This window comes from Salmo salar, chromosome ssa13 (assembly GCF_905237065.1).
Source record: "Salmo salar chromosome ssa13, Ssal_v3.1, whole genome shotgun sequence".
Classification (NCBI taxonomy): Eukaryota; Metazoa; Chordata; class Actinopteri; order Salmoniformes; family Salmonidae; genus Salmo; species Salmo salar.
Genome location: NC_059454.1, coordinates 40,699,214 through 40,718,945, shown reverse-complemented (window position 1 = coordinate 40,718,945; position 19,732 = coordinate 40,699,214). Strand labels below are relative to the sequence as shown.

Below are 19,732 nucleotides of genomic sequence, written 5' to 3'. Positions count from 1 at the left end.
GTCTGCATGACTCAAACCTCAATGAATACTACCATCAGAAGGAAATTCATGGCAAGTTGAAGTGACAACGTAAGTTTAAAAAAAGTTAATCTTGTTGTTTCTGACCAGTGTAGGAGGAGACCGTAAACTTAACTGATCGTTAACTCCAGGAAATAGTATTATAGGAGGATACCTTTAGCTTGTTTCTCTCTCTTCTCAAGGTTGTATGCTCATTGAAGGAGTATAACACATACAAACAGTACCTGGATATGGTCAAGACAAACCATGACAAAACCTACAGCAAGAAGATGGTATGTGGGCAGTTTGAATGTTTTCTGAAATTTGTAAAGAGCACACATGAAGTTGTTTACATGTGAAACGCTCACTCATCACTCTTATAACAATGTTACTGTAACATGTACTGCATATCTTAGGTTGATAAGTATCTAAACTGTACGAAAATGTCCTTTATCCTATTTCAGAAGGAACAGATGCTGAGAACGGTTCAGTTACAAGAAGATGGCCATATCCCTAAGGATGTTATGCTGGAAGATATGAGAGAGTACTTACTGGAATAAGGAGCTCAGAACATGAAGCATCTGCAGTCAACCATTGGTTCCAGGTAGGCAAGAAGTGCATGTAAATGCAATTTATACAAATGTGAGTGCTGATGCCTAGTGGTAATAATGATGAACTGCATGTTACAGCATATCATTACGCTAGAGACAACAATTCTATAGCTTTATAGTAGAGTTATGCCTACGCTGTGTTAGAAATGTCAAGTACATGACTGATCTGTTGAATGTATTAATAGGGTCAGGGGACACAAAGATGGCCTGCAAACTGCATTGTATGACCCAGAGAGAGAGTTTGAGGAGTATTGGGTTTCTAAGGAGCGATCTAGGCTGAAACTCATTCAAAATGATGTAAAGCATGATGTGAACAAGGCCAGGTACCTGAATGAGGCCAAAGAAAAGCTCAACAGAAAGGTAATGATATCACACACTCTTCATACTTCACAAACTAAACCAAAAAAATGATTGATGTTTGAATAGGTCAGTAAATTAAGAAATGGTTTTACCTACATTTTTGTAGGTGCTAAGTTGACACATTTGAAGGTATATTTCACTGCAATTGTTTTACTCTGTATATTGTTGTATTATGCTCTTCACAGAAAATGTGCATCATGGAACAAAAGCAGGCCATTCAGATGAGGAAAATGGAAGAGGAATTGAAAAACCTCCAGGAGTTTGAGAGGTTGAGAGAGACTGCTAATAAACCAAATTATCTATTGGAAGAAATATCTGGAAAACCAGGTAAGATTTTATTTGAATTCATCACACTTACCAGGTTTCCTTCCAACCAAGCTTAACCAGCTGCACAAATGTTTTGGAGGAAACACCGTTCAACTGACGACTGAAATCAGCCTGCAGGTGCCTGGCCCGCCACAAGGAGTCGCTAGAGCACGATGAGCCAAGTAAAGCCCCCCCGGCCAAACCCTCCGCCAATCCGGACGACGCTGGGCCAATTGTGCGCAGTCCTATGGGACTCCCAGTCACGGCCAGTTGTGACAAGTTGGCACATTTGATGGGGATCGAATCATAGGTTGTTGTGACGCTGCAACACTGTGATGCAGTGCCTTAGACCACTGCACCACTATTTGATGCTCCTATAAATAATTGATGCTTGGCTGCCATTTGTCAAATAAAAATATTTTTTTTGTCCATAAAAATCATCTCATGTTGGCTATACATGCGCTCTAGCCAACATGCGCTCAAGCAGATAACGCTGTCGACTAGAGCGCAGGTGCCAATACTGGGCACACTCGCTAAATAACTAAACATTATTTTCTGAGAAAATCATCAGTAGAGCTGAAAATGCTATGAAAATAACTTATTTTTTATTCGGTACATGGGAATTTCACCGCAAAAGGTATTTTTACGTCATCTCGCACAGATATCTGGAACAAGTCAATTTGATGGAAAACATGTCTGGTGGGAAAATGCTCATATTGTTAATATGAAAATCTGTTGCCATTTTGATGGAAACCTAGCTACAGTTACCAATGTTTAAATCACTATGTGAAATGCAACATAAAGTTCAATGTCTTTTGCTGTATATCAACTTTTCATTTTTACATTTTTATTATAGCTCCTGTCCAGCTCGCTCACCTAACTGCTCACACCAAAACAATGAAGAAAACGGTTTCTCTGTCAGGCAAGTCAGTTTCACCACTAAATAATCATCATTTAATTATGAAGGATATTTCTGAGTATTGTTTGGTGCCTGCATATTGGCATGTTCATAGCAAAGTGAATGCTAAATTACATCCAATTTAGTATTGTGTGTGTTTGTAATAGGGAACTCATCTAAGGAAGAGCCACCCATGATACAGAGGAGACCATGCCAGGGTCTTCTGGCACCACTGCCCTGCAGGTCCAAACCAAGTGTTGAGAAGGACATCAAGACAGAGCAGGATAGGGCACCCGACTCTCACACAGTTACAAAGAGAGAACGAGTATCTGCTGCATCTGACGGTTCCCTGAAACCTAGATCCAAGGCTCCCGTGGTTCCCAAGGCCTCCCAGAGCGAGCAAGGAGTTCCCTCAACAAGAAAAAAGGCCAGGAAAAACAGAAGAACGGAGAGGAAGGGTCTGCAAGCATCTGTTTTGAGGATCTCCAAATCAATCGAGAGATGAGGCATCACAGACAGAGCTCAGCTAAAATCTGTCACCCTTGACCACTTGGGCTCCAAGCCTGTCATGAAGCAGCTGGCGGAGTCGGATCAGTGATGAGGTCAAAGTGATGATTCCAGGGTCTAAGCCAGCGGCACAAAGGGCTCGGAGTGCCAGAATCGCTTATGACGTGTTGAAGTGTGTCTCTCTCGAGGGGGCAATCCTTGCAACGAACCTGCCTGCAGTCTCCAATCAAACCCAACGCTAAAGCAAATAATCTAGAACCAGAGGAGCGGATGGCCAACGGAGAAGACTTGAACCTCTACTTCAAAACGTTGATCACTGACGTTCTGGAGGAACTCAAGGAGCAAGTTATCGTAATGATCTGAGAAGACTCCCCTACCTAATTCAAAGTTGTCTCTGAAAGGCCAGCCAAACAGCCATTGATGTGGTAAGCAACGTTTTGGAAGACATTAGAGACGTATTAAAAGAGGGAAACATTGAAGAGCTTGCACTAGACGGTGATGATGAAGGCACCTCAGAGCTACCAGACAGTCAGCCACCTGCAATGACTGCATCAGAGATGGCAGACCCAGAGAACCGTCCAGATTCTTGTTCAAAACAAAAAGGTATCGCCTGTGACCTTTATAAACAGTGCATATGACAACCTCCTATTCAAGATGGCTTTTCCTGAGCTTCAGATTGAAAGAGATAAACAACCAATCACCTCGAGGGCTATCAGAAGTGACATAAACATTTATTTTGAAGAAAAAGCACCTTCCCTGACTCTAGAAATGCTTCCCCCGGAGCCACTGATCTCATCTTTCTCCAGCTCTCCAAGTTATGGAATGGTGTTTCCATCTGAGATTTCAGAGGTTGCAGAAAACAACTTGAAGACAAGCAACTCCGAGGCCTCTGCAGTTGCATCATCCTCCACACAGGAGACTGATACCACAACCACTGGAATGCAAAGAAGAAACAGTAGAGAATGCTAACACCACTGACACAGACAACGCCCGTTCTGTCCCCTCAGTTAATACTGAAGAAGTTGTTTCAAGGCCAATTCTCATTCACAAGGCTTCTCTTCCTAACCTGTATGGACTCGTTGTGGATGGAGTTATGGACCACTTCAGTACAGAACCCTTCAAAGACAGACTGGCCCAATATGTGAAGAGTGAAGTTGGACACTCCCTTTCTATGCCTGAATTTTGATTGTTTAATATTCAAATGGATGATTAAGGTGCACATTTACACAGTTTACAGGAGTCCTCTTTATTTCCCCACTGAGACTATGCAATCAGCCAGTCACTCATCATCCGAGGGTGACCCCAGCTCCAGAAGAGGCCCAGAGGCCAAGGTAAGACTGCCTTTCCCATAGTCCTAATCTGAAAAGCTGTTTAGCACCTAGCCCACTATTGCTATTTTACCTGCCTTGATTGTAAGTGTATTCTTTTTTTATTTTCTTAAGTAGAGTTTTAAGATCTCTGATATTGAAAGCGCTATGCAAATTAAATGTTTATTTTATTTTTATCAAGAGCGATTGACAGCTCAGGCGAGGAGTCTATCTTTAAAACACAAGTGAGAACAGAAAGACTCATCTGTGCAGATGTGAACCTGCTCGCAGCAGAGATAATGCTGTCTGTTCGTGAGGAAGTTGAGGTAATGCAGTGCGAATTAGCTGCACACCTGGCTGTCGTCTGACGATGAGATGGCCAGCACTTTGGCTCAGAGTGGGATGACACCCCATGCCAATTCACCAACGGACTCAACTGCCTCCTGGACGTCTCCTGACAGCGAGAGTGATAACTGAATAGGGACTCACATGTTTACTTGGGCATGATAGAAGCGTTTGCTTACATTATTTTTAAATTGCTTGACATATTAAAGAATACATATATTTTTTTAAAGATCTTTGAAATACAATAAAAACCTAAGCATTTACAGTCTTGTTTTTCTTAGATATGAGGTTTAAATTAGGAATGATAAATCGAAAGTTAAGAGAGATCTATTTAAATAGCTTTGCTCTGAATGGTGACATTGTTCAAAAAGGAGTTTGAACAGTCTCACAATTTGACCATAAAATATTTAACAAAAAACTTTTAACACTGTTAGTTATAGTTTCAAATAGAGGGGAGGACAAAGCCGGATTAAGTTAAATCACAAGCGCCCCAGTAATCCTTATTAACTTTAAATTCCTGCCATATTTCCTGCCTGTAAGCACAGTCTCTCTTAGCTGCATTGAATGACTTATTGTTCTGTTGACCCAGAAACGATTCATTAATTAGTACAACTTCATCTATATTCCTGTGTTATACCTAATTTCAACTACAATACCAGTCAAAAGTTTGGACACACCTACCCATTCAAGGGTTTTTCTTTATTTTTACTATTTTCTACATTGTAGAATAATAGTGAAGATGTCAAAACTATGAAATAATACATTTGGAATCATGCAGTAACTAAGTGTTAATCAAATTAAAATATATTTTATATTTCAGATTTTTCAAAGTAGCCACCCTTTGCCTTGATGACAGCTTTGCACACTCTTAGCATTCTCTTAACCAGCTTCATTAGATAGTCACATGGAATGCATTTCAATTAACAGGTGTGCCCTGTTAAAAGTCAATTTATGGAATTTCTTTCTTCAAACCTCTTAAGAACCTGACCCTTTTTTTTAAATTTTAGCCTAAAATGACATACCCAAATCTAACTGCCTGTAGCTCAGGACCTGAAACAAGGACATGCATATTCTTGATACCATTTGAAAGGAAACACTTTGAAGTTTGTGGAAATGGGAAGTTAATGTAGGAGAATATAACACATTAGATCTGGTAAAAGATAATACAAAGAAAAAAACATGCGTTTTTTTAAAGTATTTTTTGTACCATCATCTTTGAAATGCAAGAGTTAGGCCATAATGTATTATTCCAGCTCAGGATTTTGGCCACAAGATGGCAGCAGTGTATATGCAAAGTTTTAGACTGATCCAGTGAACCATTGCATGTCTGTTCAAAATGTTGTTCCAAGACTGCCCAAATGTGCCTAATTGGTTTATTAATACATTTTCGAGTTGATAATTGTGCATAATATAATGCTCATCACATTAGCCTACGTTAGCTCAACCGTCCCGTGGGGGGGGGACACCGATCCCAATGAGGTTTTAATTAATGCGTTTGAGCCAATCAGTTTGTGACATGGTAGGGGTGGTATACAGAAGTTAGCCCTATTTGGTAAAATGGCAGTCCATTATTACTTTAAGACATTAAGGTCAGTCAATCCGGAAAATGTCAAGAACTTTAAGTTTCTTCAACTGCAGTCGCAAAAAACATCAAGCGCTGTGATGAAACTGGCACTCATGAGGACCGCCACAGGAAAGGAAGACTCAGAGTTACCTCTGCTGCACAGGAAAAGTTCATTAGAGTTACCAGCTTCAGATTGCAGCCCAAATAAATGCTTCACAGAGTTCAAGTAACAGACACATTTCAACATCAACTGTTCAGAGGAGACTGCGTGAATCAGGCCTTCATGGTTGAATTGCTGCAAAGAAACCAGTACTAAAGGACACCAATAAGAAGAGACTTGCTTGGGCCAAGAAACACAAGCAATGGACATTAGACCGGTGGAAATCTTTCCTTTTGTCTGCAGTCCAAATTTGAGATATTTGGTTTCTAACCGCTCTGTCTTTGTGAGACGCAGAGTAGGTGAACAGATGATCTCTGCATGTGTGGTTCCCACTGTGAAGCATGGAGGAGGTGTGGGGGTGCTTTGCTGGTGACACTGTGTGATTTATTTAGAATTCAAGGCACTTTTAACCAGCATAGCTACCAGAGCAGCGATATACCATCCCATCTTGTTTACTCTTAGTGGGATTATAATTTGGTTTTAAACAGGACAATGAGCCAAAACACAGCTCCAGGCTGTGTAAGGGCTATTTGACCAAGGAGAGTGGTGGAGTGCTGTATAAGATGACCTGTCCTCTACAATCACCTGTCCTCAACCCAATTGAGATGGTTTTGGATGAGTTGCACAGCAGAGGGAAGGAAAAGCAGCCAACAAGTGTTCAGCATATGTGGGATCTCCTTCAAGACCGTTGGAAAAACATTCCTCGTGAAGCTGGTTGAGAGAATTCCAATAGTGGGCAAAGCTGTCATCAAGGCAAAGGGTGGCTACTTTGAAGAATCTCAAATATAAAATATACTGCTCCAAAAAATAAAGGGAACACTTAAACAACACATCCTAGATCTGAATGAAAGAAAAAATCTTATTAAATACTTTTTTCTTTACATAGTTGAATGTGCTGACAACAAAATCACACAAAAAGAATCAATGGAAATCCAATTTATCAACCCATGGAGGTCTGGATTTGGAGTCACACTCAAAATTAAAGTGGAAAATCACACTACAGGCTGATCCAACTTTGATGTAATGTCCTTAAAACAAGTCAAAATGAGGCTCAGTAGTGTGTGTGGCCTCCACGTGCCTGTATGACCTCCCTACAATGCCTGGGCATGCTCCTGATGAGGTGGCGGATGGTCTCCTGAGGGATCTCCTCCCAGACCTGGAGTAAAGCATCCGCCAACTCCTAGACAGTCTGTGGTGCAACGTGGCATTGGTGGATGGAGCGAGACATGATGTCCCAGATGTGCTCAATTGGATTCAGGTCTGGGGAACGGGCGGGCCAGTCCATAGCATCAATGCCTTCCTCTTGCAGGAACTGCTGACACACTCCAGCCACATGAGGTCTAGCATTGTCTTGCATCAGGAGGAACCCAGGGCCAACCGCACCAGCATATGGTCTCACAAGAGGTCTGAGGATCTCATCTCGGTACCTAATGGCAGTCAGGCTACCTCTGGCGAGCACAGGGAGGGCTTTGCGGCCCCCCAAAGAAATGCCACCCCACACCATGACTGACCCACCGCCAAACCAGTCATGCTGGAGGATGTTGCAGGCAGCAGAACGTTCTCCACGGCGTCTCCAGACTCTGTCACGTCTGTCACGTGCTCAGTGTGAACCTGCTTTCATCTGTGAAGAGCACAGGGCGCCAGTGGCGAATTTGCCAATCTTGGTGTTCTCTGGCAAATGCCAAACGTCCTGCACGGTGTTGGATTGTAAGCACAACCCCCACCTGTGGACGTCGGGCCCTCATACCACCCTCATGGAGTCTGTTTCTGACCGTTTGAGCAGACACATGCACATTTGTGGCCTGCTGGAGGTCATTTTGCAGGGCTCTGGCAGTGCTTCTCCTGCTCCTCCTTGCACAAAGGCGGAGGTAGCGGTCCTGCTGCTGGGTTGTTGCCCTCCTACGGCCTCCTCCACGTCTCCTGATGTACTGGCCTGTCTCCTGGTAACGCCTCCATGCTCTGGACACTACGCTGACAGACACAGCAAACCTTCTTGCCACAGCTCGCATTGATGTGCCATCCTGGATGAGCTGCACTACCTGAGCCACTTGTGTGGGTTGTAGACTCCGTCTCATGCTACCACTAGAGTGAAAGCACCGCCAGCATTCAAAAGTGACCAAAACACCAGCCAGGAAGCATAGGAACTGAGAAGTGGTCTGTGGTCCCCACCTGCAGAACCACTCCTTTATTGGGGGTGTCTTGCTAATTGCCTATAATTTCCACCTGTTGTCTATTCCATTTGCACAACAGCATGTGAAATTTATTGTCAATCAGTGTTGCTTCCTAAGTGGACAGTTTGATTTCACAGAAGTGTGATTGACTTGGAGTTACATTGTGTTGTTTAAGTGTTCCCTTTATTTTTTTGAGCAGTGTATATTTTGATTTGTTAAAGTTTATTTTGCTTACTACATTATTCCATATATGTTATTTCATAGTTTTGATGTCTTCACTATTATTCTACAATGTAGAAAATAGTCAAAGTGAAGAAAAACCCTTGAATGGGTAGGTGTGTCCAAACTTTTGACTGGTACTGTATATCTCTTGAAGAGTGTTGCAAGATTTGATTTCTTACTACTGTCATGTGTGATAAGATTTGATCATTATTGCTCGGATTATTAGACTATTTTAATACTGAATATCCTCATTAGAGCTGAAAGAATTTGAGGGTAAATCTCTTAAGTCATTGGGGGAAGTAGTCTTTGGGACAGAGTCCAGATTGGCCTCAATGTAATGGGTCCGGTGGTATTTTAAGGGAGCACATAAGTTTTCACACAATTTTAATGAAAGTTTGAAGCATTCTCGCTACTCCAGCAATAATAATAATTTATTACATTTGTAAAGCACTTTTCATTATACAATAGACTATAAGAAGTGCATATCTACTGTACCTACCATAGTATTGCCCCATATTTACTATCACAATTCATTCACAAGGCAGCATGAACCTTAGGTTAGGGTACCAAAGACTAACAGAGCCCCACAGCCTTGGGAATGTAGACTGATGAGTTCACAAGTTGTTGCACCCATCCATAATCTGTCACAGTAACAAATACTATATGAATCGAAGTTGACTTATACTGTATGTAAGTATGTGTAGGTAATGGGGAGTGTATGTGGCTACAGTATGGAGACAAAGATGAAGAAAGACAATTTCATGGGTCCCAAGACTGCACAGCCTCATGGGAAATAATTACAACAGGTGTATTATGTTTTAGTCATGTCTTCTTTTTTAACTGGATTGATGCATATCACTCCCCAGATGTTATCATGTGTTAGCAGACAAGTTAAACATCTCATATATATTAAGGTATCTTCTGAAACCTTGTAGACATGTTCTAAACAGGTCAACCAAAATGTGTATGTAAAATATTTTTTTTCATTGTGTGCCTTATGTAAATGAGCCCTGCTATATTGTTCTAGAAAAGCCCCACATGTCACAAGTGCCTTTGGGCAGTGGTGGAAAAAGTACCCAATTGTCATACTTGAGTAAAAGTAAAGATACGTTAATAGAGAATGATTTTTAAGTGAAAGTCATCCAGTAAAATACTACTTGAGTAAAAGTATTTGGTTTGAAATATACTTAAGGATCAAAAGTAAATGTAATTGCTAAAATATACTTTATCAAAAGTAAAAGTATAAATCATTTCAAATTCCTTTATTAAGCAAACCAGACGGCACTATTTTTCCGGATAGTTAAGGGCAAGCTCCAACACTCACACCCATTTACAAACGAAGCATGTGTTTAGTCCACCAGATCAGAGGCAGTATGGATGACCATGGATTTTCTCTTGATAAGTGTGTGAATTAGACAATGTTCCTGTCCTTCTAAGCATTCAAAATGTAACGACTACTTTTGGGTGTCAGGGAAAATAAATTGAGTAAAAAGTACATTATTTTCTTTACAAATATAGTGAAGTAAAAGTTGACAAATATAAATAGTAAAGTACAGATACCCCAAAAAATGACTCAAGTAAAAATACTTGAAAGTACCACTTATTAATACTTTACACCACTGCCTTTGGGGAGGTGGGACCACAGTTTCAGAAGGGTAGGAGGGGTTTAGTACAACTGCTGTGAGGCCAGAGATTAAAGAATTTATAAAGCCAGGAATCACAATGGTCTGGTGAGTTTGTTCCGACCTGCATTGGAGGAGAAGAAAAGGGATATTCCATATTTAATGTGGAAAGGAAGCGTGCACACTTAGAATGAAGATGGGGACAGTCCTTGCAGTGTTGTTGCTGGCACTGTTTTCATCTGCTGCAGCAAGTAAGTACAGGTGTAGGATCTTAATTTAAGCCAGTTTACTACAGCAGGAAAATTATCCTGCAGCAACAGGAAATGTGAATTATTGTGTGTATTATAATTAATGGACATGTTTGTAGGGGTTGATACATTTTTCTTAAGGGAAAATCAAGTCTAGTATTTCAAAGTGGAAATTAGGAACTTCAAACGCCTTTTTAAACCTAAAATACACTACAAGTTTTACATTTCCTGCATTGCAGGAAGGTTCTCCTGCAACAGGGTGATCAAATTAAGATCCTACATCTGTACAGCCACTCTGAATATTATTATGTATACCCGATAATCTGGTATACTTAGATTATATGTTTATAAGAAAGTATATTTTTAAATTACAAATGGGCATTATTTCTTACCTCAGGCTGTGGCGTGTCAGTATTTCACAATATGATAATAATGTAGTAACACTTGTTTCATTCAAACCTTTCAGTAATGCTGTGTATTGTGAAACACTGCATTTGGTATTGTTTTAGCCACTCTTATGACAGTGGCTCCTCATTGCAGCACTCCTCAGTGCAGCACTATGTGCATGACAAAGGGTCAGTTTCCCAGACACAGATTAAGCCTAGTCCTGGACTAAAACCCTTTCAATGAAGATTATCCATTTTATTCTCCAAATGCTTTGCAAACATTGCACAAATATGAATTAGTTCTGTTGTCATTCTTGATTTTTATGGGGAAGCATCATTGCAGTAATAGGGCCTCTAGGAAGATTCAATGCACTAACCTTCAACATTGTGCAAGTCGCATGAGATTTTAAATAAATAGTTAAAAAGCACAAGAGAGAAGGGTCTCTTTCGTCACCAATCGGTAGTTTGCATTAATTCCGAACAATATAGAGAGTATCAGTCAGCGGCTGTAAATTCTTGATTTTACAGTAAGATGTACCGATGGTGCACATTACAGTAGCCTATTCTAACAATCATACCCTTGATAATCACTTTACAGTCTCCCCCAATTGGGATATCTGTATTTTGTGATTTTGGCTATAGGGTGCCGTGTATGGATGACCGGAGTTCAATCTAACTCAGGTTTAGCATTTTGATTTGTCTTTTTTGGGGGGGATTATTGATTCAAATAAAAACATTATGCATTTATGAAAATAGTCTGTGCTTATCAGTGCAATTAAATATAAATTGTTTGACCTCTTTGGTCCTTATGTCAAAGACAATCCTCTCCCTTAGCTCTAATCTGTAGTAAAGTTATGGTACACACTCAGCTGACAGTCACATGAATAGGATTGAGGGGGATTGTAGAGCTTTTGGGATAAGCAGTCACCTAGGTCAGAGCTGAACCCCCTCCTTTGGTTGCAACCGAAAGTGTGACCATCTCCTGCCTTTTCAACTCTAATGAATAAATGCTGACTGTGCATGCTTACTTATGTAATATCTATGATTTATATTCCAGAGCCCAAAAGTCGCTTCACACGATATCCATCATGGAATACGAAAATGTATCCGTTGTGGAAAGATGAAGACCCTCGCTACAAAGACTCTTGGAAAGGTATGCACAATTTTCCTCTGTCTCAACACAATTTAAATACTCTGATGGTTAAATAACATTTTTCATTTTATTTATCAGGAATATCTCTGTGGACAAAAGGGTTTAAGTAAAGTAAGACAATTATCTCTGTGAAATAGTATACTTATGATATTCAATTCAAAGTGTACATTCTTCTCAACAGGTGGCAAGGTGAAGTTCATTGTGGGTAATGACGCACCGACCCTGACTGCAGCCAAGGTGACCTTTACCATCGAGCTGCAGTTCCCACACAACCAGAAGGTCATGCCCGACGGAGAGGTGGTGTGGGCCGAGAACTTCACCGTCAATGGTAAGTCCTCGAGGACTGACTGGGTTTTGATGACCTCATCCCTAGGCTTATTGGGAGGAAGAGTCTTGTGAACAAGATTAGAGTTTTGGCTATATGAGGGGCTTTTGTCACTTATACAGTAATCTTGGTGCCCAGAGCCAAATCTCGCATGAGTGCTGGCTTCTAGACAGCTATTGTTCATTAATAATGCATGACAGTCTACAATATCTGTATTGTTCTTTCCCTTTGGAAACTGCAGTGCCAAGTTACTGTCTGCAAAAAATTTAGTTTTGAGGTTAGATACTACATATTCATAGTACATACTCCTCTGTCTAAAGACAAGGCGGAAACCAACACGTGCTCTGTTTTCCTCTAGGAACACATTACCATCAGTCTGAGCCAGTGTATCCTGCCCAGAACACGGAGTGTAACGGAGTCTTTCCCGACGGCACACCTTTCAGGAAGGGTGGTGACAAACCCCCTCCATATGTGTTTGTATGGAAGACATGGGGTAAGTACAGCTGCAAGCACTCTCATCTATTAGGCCTACAGTATACATGTTAACGTGTTTTACTTTGTCTTGTAGGAATGTTATAAACCTTTAATAACCATGTAATAACACTGTTATAAGCATGCAAAGCTATTTCCTTTGCTTTGCCTCACAGGTCAGTACTGGCAGGTGTCTGATGGCCCCTCGTCCTCCCTCACCATCGGGACAGACAATGTCCCTCTGGGTTCCTACATAGTGGACATTGTCATCTACCACTACCGCAGCCACGAGAAGTTCATCCCTCTGGGATACGCCTCCACACAGTTCTCCATCACTGGTTAGTAGAATGAATGAGTGAACAAATTGAATGACTTAATGAGTGAATGAATGAACAGATTTTAATACTATTTTAAAATGCATATGTTTATTCAATCTATGTAGAAAACAACAATACTTTCTACTGGAAGTTACTTGAAGGTATTTATTTCCGTGTCTCTAGATCAAATCCCCTTTGCCGTCTCAATGAGCCAAGTGAACGACGTCAACGAGGCAGACCTGAGCTTCGTCCAGAACAGAGCGATAGCCTTCACCATCAGTCTCCACGATCCCAGCGAGTACCTGAGTGACGCTGACATCACATACAACTGGGACTTTGGTGACAGCAGTGGAGCTCTCATCTCCAGAGAGCTGACTGTCACCCATACCTACATAGTGGCTGGCGGCTTCAAACCCCAGGTGGTTGTACAGGCTGTTATCCCTGATAAAGCATGTGCCACACCAGCTGGTGTTATCCCCACTGGTAGCACTGTCACTATTGGGCCTGCAAACCTGGCAGGCACGACAGGTAATTCTCATCTTGAAACACTGTAGTCCAGAAGTGAATGTCAAAAGGCTTTACTTGGGTTCCTTGCATCCTTAGTCTCGTCAAGGAGAGAGGAAGTGATGACTCGTGGGAAAATACTTTTGACATTCACCCAATACGTAGTAGGCTAAGCCAGAATTGACCAAGAAAATAGGAAATTGAATGGTCATGTTTCTCTCTCCAGTGAGAGCTCCTGCTGCGGATGCGTCGGCTGCTCCAGTAACGGCGGCCACACAGGGAGCTACAGTAAATGTAGGCCCCTCAGTCCCCGCTGAGACTGACACACAGGAGGACACGCCTGAGGTGGGATCCTCCACCGCTCAGCACACAAAGACACCTTCTCCAGTCAACCCTGACACCTCAACTGTCTCCGCTGGTTTAACAACAGCTGCTTCTGACGTAGAGCCAGCAGGTATGTTCAAAACACCTACGTAGCATATCAATTGATGAATTAAGGGAATGAATTGTATGTCTAAGGTGTTTTAAATAGTTGGATTGTCACTTTTCTCCTGATACAGGGGAGACGGCTACAGCTCAAGCTCCCGTGGTGATAGTTGTTAAGCGTGAAGCAGGTGAAAAACCCAAGGATGATGACTGTGTGATCTATCGCTATGGGTCCTTCTGCGCTGGCATTGACATTGTTGGTGAGTCAACTGTCTAAAGGACATCTAAATCTCCGCCTTGTGGTTTCCTAATATTGGATTTGATTAACATTGAGGATTATTACATCCCGTCTTTATGTCTTTGTTTTCAGAGGGCATTGAGAATTTGAAGATAGTGCAAGTGGACAATGCTCTGATCAAGACTGATGAATTTGAGGTTGAACGAAATGTAGTGGATCTAACTGTCACCTGCCATGGGAGGTGAGTATTCCTGCACCAAAGCAATTAAAGGGAGACTGTCTCAAAGAATCAAACCAGTCATTATTTCGCTAAGCAGAATCATGGTCCGCAGACAAATCAATAAGGAATACAGGCCTATATCCCACCAGTTAAGCACTAGGGCTAGTTTCATTTCCCCAGATTAATCCTAGTCCTGGATTTTTTAAAAAGTATTGTATTTTAGTCCAAGATTAGTCTGGGTCAGGGAAACCGGCTTCTATTGTTGCACTGAGCGTTTCTGACCCTGTATCTGTTTTCCACCAAGCCTTCCCACAGAGGTGTGTATGGTGGTGTCGGATGCAGACTGTGTGATGCCAGTCCACACCATGTGTAACACAGTGTCGCCCTCTTCTGAGTGCCAGCTGGTACTGCGTCACTTTTTCAATGACTCTGGCATCTTCTGCATCAATGTGTCCATGACCAATGATGTCAGTCTGGCAGTCACCAGCGCCAAAGTTAGCGTGACCATGGGTATGTACTGTAACATGTCTGCTCTTCATATCTCTGTATGGTGGCTATGTTGGGTGGTAGCCTCACCCATGTCTCATACCTGGGTCCCAGAGACAATGAGTCCAACACCTTCCAGTCCAACACTTATTGTTACTGTTTAGAAAATAATGAATATGTTGTTATATGAAGTTGTTTTACATACATTATTGTCTGTGTTCTGGCAGGTTCCGGTCTGTCCTCAGTGGGCACTGTAGCCATGGTGATGGGGGTCCTGATCGTTGCTCTGGTCGCTGGATCCGTGGCCTACACTTACAAGTGAGTCACATCAATATTGGTCTACACTTGTCACACCTTTCTGAAGGGTTCCATATCACCACAAACTATAACCTGTACCGCTTGCTTTGAGACATGACCCTTATGGTGTCTGTTTACACTGTACAGCCATGTCTCAGGGCAACTGTATGCGTCATATTGTACCATTGATAATACCTTTCTAATGACCTTTTTTATCCTTTATTTCACCAGGGGAGACACGTTAAGATTCACAAATTTTTGTCAAGTGAGCCTAGTAAAAAAAATCATGTAATTTAATGTTCTTTTTTTGTTCCACAGACGGTTCAAAGCCTACCGTCCTCTGAAGGAGGAGTCTGTGGTTGGCTCCTCCTCCCAGAGCGCTGAGAGCAGTCCTGGTTGGAGCTCTGGACCTCTGCTGTTTTGGAACCTTCTGAGTCGACAGGCTCCTGTAGAGAACAGCCCACTGCTCGATGACAGGCTTGTGTGAATGGACAACAACAACCCATTCAACTGTCAAATACACACAAAATAACAGCCAAGAAACATTTTATTTGCACATATAGTCATCTGACATGTTTTGTTTTTTGTTTTATACTTTTTATACATTTATTTTTTAACTGTGTGTAATTTGGCTTATTTCCCTCAAACTAAACATTTTCAAAGAGCATATGTATGGTAAGACCAACATTGATTTAACATTTTTATACTGGAGGTTTGACCAGTGAATATTAGTGAAAACTACTGTGAAGTTATACATTTTAATATCTTTCCCCCATTAAAATCCCCCCAAAACTGCACTATTGTCTTTCTATTTGTCAAAATAATGTTGTGAATAAAGACCAAGAGCACAAATGGCTAATTTAATTAAATATTTTATTAGGTATCATAATCAGATCATGCAACAGTAACAATGTTTGACAATGTCTTGCCTGCAGGGACATTTCAATACTCCTCTCCCTCCTCCTCTCCCTCCCCCTCAATGGAGTCAACCCCTACCTCCTCGTAATCCTTCTCCAGGGCTGCCATGTCCTCTCTGGCTTCAGAGAACTCTCCCTCCTCCATGCCCTCACCCACATACCAGTGCACAAAGGCACGTTTAGCATACATCAAATCAAACTTGTGGTCAAGACGAGCCCAGGCCTCTGCCACAGCAGTGGTGTTGCTCAGCATGCACACAGCCCTCTGGACTTTGGCCAGGTCTCCACCAGGGACTACAGTGGGAGGCTGATAGTTGATGCCAACCTTAAAACCAGTTGGGCACCAGTCAACAAACTGAATAGAACGTTTGGTCTTGATGGTGGCAATAGCAGCATTGACATCTTTGGGCACCACATCACCACGGAACAGAAGGCAACAAGCCATATACTTGCCGTGGCGAGGGTCACATTTCACCATCTGGTTGGCTGGTTCAAAGCAGGCATTGGTGATCTCAGAGACAGAGAGCTGCTCATGGTAAGCCTTCTCTGCAGAGATGACTGGGGCATAGGTGGCCAGAGGAAAATGAATACGTGGATAGGGCACCAAGTTGGTCTGGAACTCTGTCAGATCAACATTAAGGGCACCATCGAATCGAAGGGAAGCAGTAATGGAGGAAACAATCTGGCTAATGAGCCTGTTGAGGTTGGTGTAGGTGGGACGCTCAATGTCGAGGTTCCTACGACAGATGTCATATATTGCCTCATTATCCACCATGAAAGCACAGTCAGAGTGCTCTAGGGTGGTGTGGGTGGTCAGGATGGAGTTGTAAGGTTCCACCACAGCTGTGGACACCTGGGGAGCTGGATAGATGGAGAACTCCAGCTTGGACTTCTTGCCGTAGTCAACAGACAGGCGCTCCATCAGCAGAGAGGTGAAACCAGAGCCGGTGCCACCTCCAAAGCTGTGGAAAACCAGGAAGCCCTGAAGGCCTGTGCACTGGTCAGCCTGAAGAGATAGAGAAATATGTCAATAAAAGGAGGACAACAGATGTCCACATTCTGATCAGATAGTTGATAAAATCTGTAATTCATTCATTCTGAGATAGCCACCAGTTTGCGGATCCTGTCCAGCACCAGGTCAATGATCTCTTTGCCAATAGTGTAGTGTCCACGGGCATAGTTATTGGCAGCATCCTCTTTGCCAGTGATGAGCTGTTCAGGATGGAATAACTGGCGGTAGGTCCCAGTGCGCACCTCATCTGAGGAGAGAAAATGAACAGCTCATTAAGGAGCTCAAGAAAGCAGAGGAAATCCTTTTTGACATACCTTTATTTCAATTGAATGAGAACCAGGAAGCTTACCTATGACTGTGGGCTCCAGATCTACAAACACAGCCCTGGGGACATGCTTTCCAGCCCCAGTCTCACTGAAGAAGGTGTTGAAGGAGTCGTCTCCTCCCCCGATGGTCTTGTCACTGGGCATCTGTCCGTCTGGCTGGATACCATGTTCCAGACAGTAGAGCTCCCAGCAGGCATTGCCAATCTGGACTCCAGCCTGACCCACATGGACAGAGATACACTCACGCTGGAAAATAAATGAGAAAATATTTAAACCTCTTCAGGATCGGTGTCCCATCCTCGGGATGGTTGAGCTAATGTAGGCTAATGTGATTGGTATGAGGTTGTAAGAAACAAAAACAATTCCCAGGACATAGACATATCTGATATGGGCAGAAAGCTTAAATTCTTGTTACTCTAACTGCACTGTCCAATTTACAGTAGCTATTCCAATGAAAGAATACCATGCTATTGTTTGAGGAGAGTGCACAAATATGAACTTGAAAATGTATGAATAAACCAATTAGGCACATTTGGGCAGTCTTGATACAACATTTTGAACAGATATGCAATAGTACATTGGATCAGACTAAAACCATCTAGTGGCCAAAGTCTAAATTGTGCCTGGGTTGGAATAATTCATTATGGCCTTTCTCTTGCATTTCAAAGATGATGGTACAAAAAAATGCCATTTTTTTCTTTTTTTAAAATCTTTTACCAGATCTAATGTGTTAAATTCTCCAACATTATATGCACATCTTCGCTTCAGGTCCTGACCTACAGGCAGTTAGATTTGGGTATGTAAATTTAGGCGAAAAAGAAAGGGGCCGATCCTTAAGAGGTTTTTAATGTAGCAGAATTACAATACATTTGACAGAAATGTACACTTGCCAAAAACACCACCTAGTGGAACACTGGGTAGGCTACATGTAAACTGAAGAACCGCATGAATGGAGACCAATAGCAGAGGAATCTTGACATCTATAAACATATGACCATTACTAAACTGACAAGAAGGTCACGTTACATCACTAAGGAATTAAAATGCAGCTGGCAGCCGGAGAGGAAGAGGTTTATTTTCATGGTTTAACTAGACATAGTGTTAGACATATGTTACAGAAGTGAGACATATATTCCCCTTCTGTCCCCACCCAGTCTGCCCTCCCACACCTAGCAACACAATGAATGACAGTGAGAATATAATCCCATTTTATTACCGTTTTAAATCAATTTCCTGGATAAATAAACGTTGCTGCCTTTGATGAATATTGTACAATTCATGTTTTCAATAGCTAGCACAAATTCTGCATGCAAAATATAGTGCCCTAGTTCTTTCATTCCACTGCCATACCAATTTATGTAATACCCTTGTATTAAACCGAAATAGCATGCAATACCATTTCCAAACGCTAATGCAGTCTAAGCAAATCTTCTGCATTTGGAAATGGGTGAACAACACGAAAATGCTCTAAATCCCCCCAATCCAGAATTCATTGACCGAGACAATAAGAATCGACCCATATAGCCACAATTAGGGTGTAATATTGTCTCATAATTATATAAATTCTCATTAGAAAACATCAAAAACGTAATTATTTCAGGCTTATTATTGCTGAAAAAACAACATGACTTACCATGTTTTCTAAGAAGGATCGAACAATAAGGGAAAACACAAAGCAATACGCAGAGAGATCCCTATTTGTGTCTGAATGAATGACTGTATTCTCTGCGCGTCAGGATCGACGCAACAACTGCTGATTGAGAGGGGCGGCGCTTCCAGATTTATGCACAGGCAGTGTGCGTCGTGTAACTCGCCTATTTGAGTGTGAAAAGTAAATTTTTAAAACGAAGCTTTTATGCTAATTTTGTATTTTTCTAATTGTGAATTATGAGAATTATTAAATGTTATGTGATTCAGGGAATGGAAGGTAGTGAATTGACCCTATGTCCTGTGTCACGCTGTTTGAATATATAGTTCACCCCAATTAAAAATGCACCTTATCATGAATACCCTTGAGAGTGAGCAATCCAATATTTATGTGTAGGGACAGCTTTAGCATTAGGATTATTGACTGCAAATCAATGGGAGTGTTGGAAGCTACTGAAGGTCAGAATGCTCAAAGAAACCTTCCAATCTATCACCATAGGACAACCTAAAACACATACCCACATCTTAAATGATGGTTATATATAGATTTATGTCCAATGTCCTTTTAGGGAACAGTACCAGATAAATAATTTAAAATGACAGAATCAGGGAAGGACTCTATCTCACTGAAGCTGAGCCAGTGATCCAATGATGCTTTTAAAGCCTATTTTTCTCCTCCTATCTCTCCT

General features: G+C 41.7%; 2 protein-coding genes across 2 annotated transcripts; one reads left to right on the top strand and one right to left on the bottom strand.

The window, feature by feature from the left end:
* The first annotated feature begins 10,152 nt into the window (after window positions 1-10,152).
* Window positions 10,153-15,936, top strand: LOC106567089 (melanocyte protein PMEL). Its single transcript, XM_014135973.2, has 12 exons — window positions 10,153-10,321; window positions 11,762-11,857; window positions 12,039-12,185; window positions 12,541-12,675; window positions 12,830-12,991; window positions 13,154-13,498; window positions 13,701-13,928; window positions 14,035-14,160; window positions 14,271-14,379; window positions 14,663-14,868; window positions 15,072-15,162; window positions 15,460-15,936. The coding sequence occupies exons 1-12, from the start codon at window positions 10,261-10,263 to the stop codon at window positions 15,626-15,628; spliced, it is 1,875 nt and encodes a 624-aa protein (XP_013991448.2). The 5' UTR covers window positions 10,153-10,260; the 3' UTR covers window positions 15,629-15,936.
* Window positions 15,937-15,997: 61 nt separating this feature from the next.
* LOC106567090 (tubulin alpha chain) lies at window positions 15,998-19,305 on the bottom strand. The gene is made up of 4 exons (XM_014135974.2): window positions 19,030-19,305; window positions 17,420-17,642; window positions 17,169-17,317; window positions 15,998-17,064 (listed from the first exon to the last, which is right to left on the bottom strand). Exons 1-4 carry the CDS (start codon window positions 19,030-19,032, stop codon window positions 16,084-16,086), a joined length of 1,356 nt encoding a protein of 451 aa, XP_013991449.1. The 5' UTR covers window positions 19,033-19,305; the 3' UTR covers window positions 15,998-16,083.
* Between the last annotated feature and the right edge of the window lie 427 nt (window positions 19,306-19,732).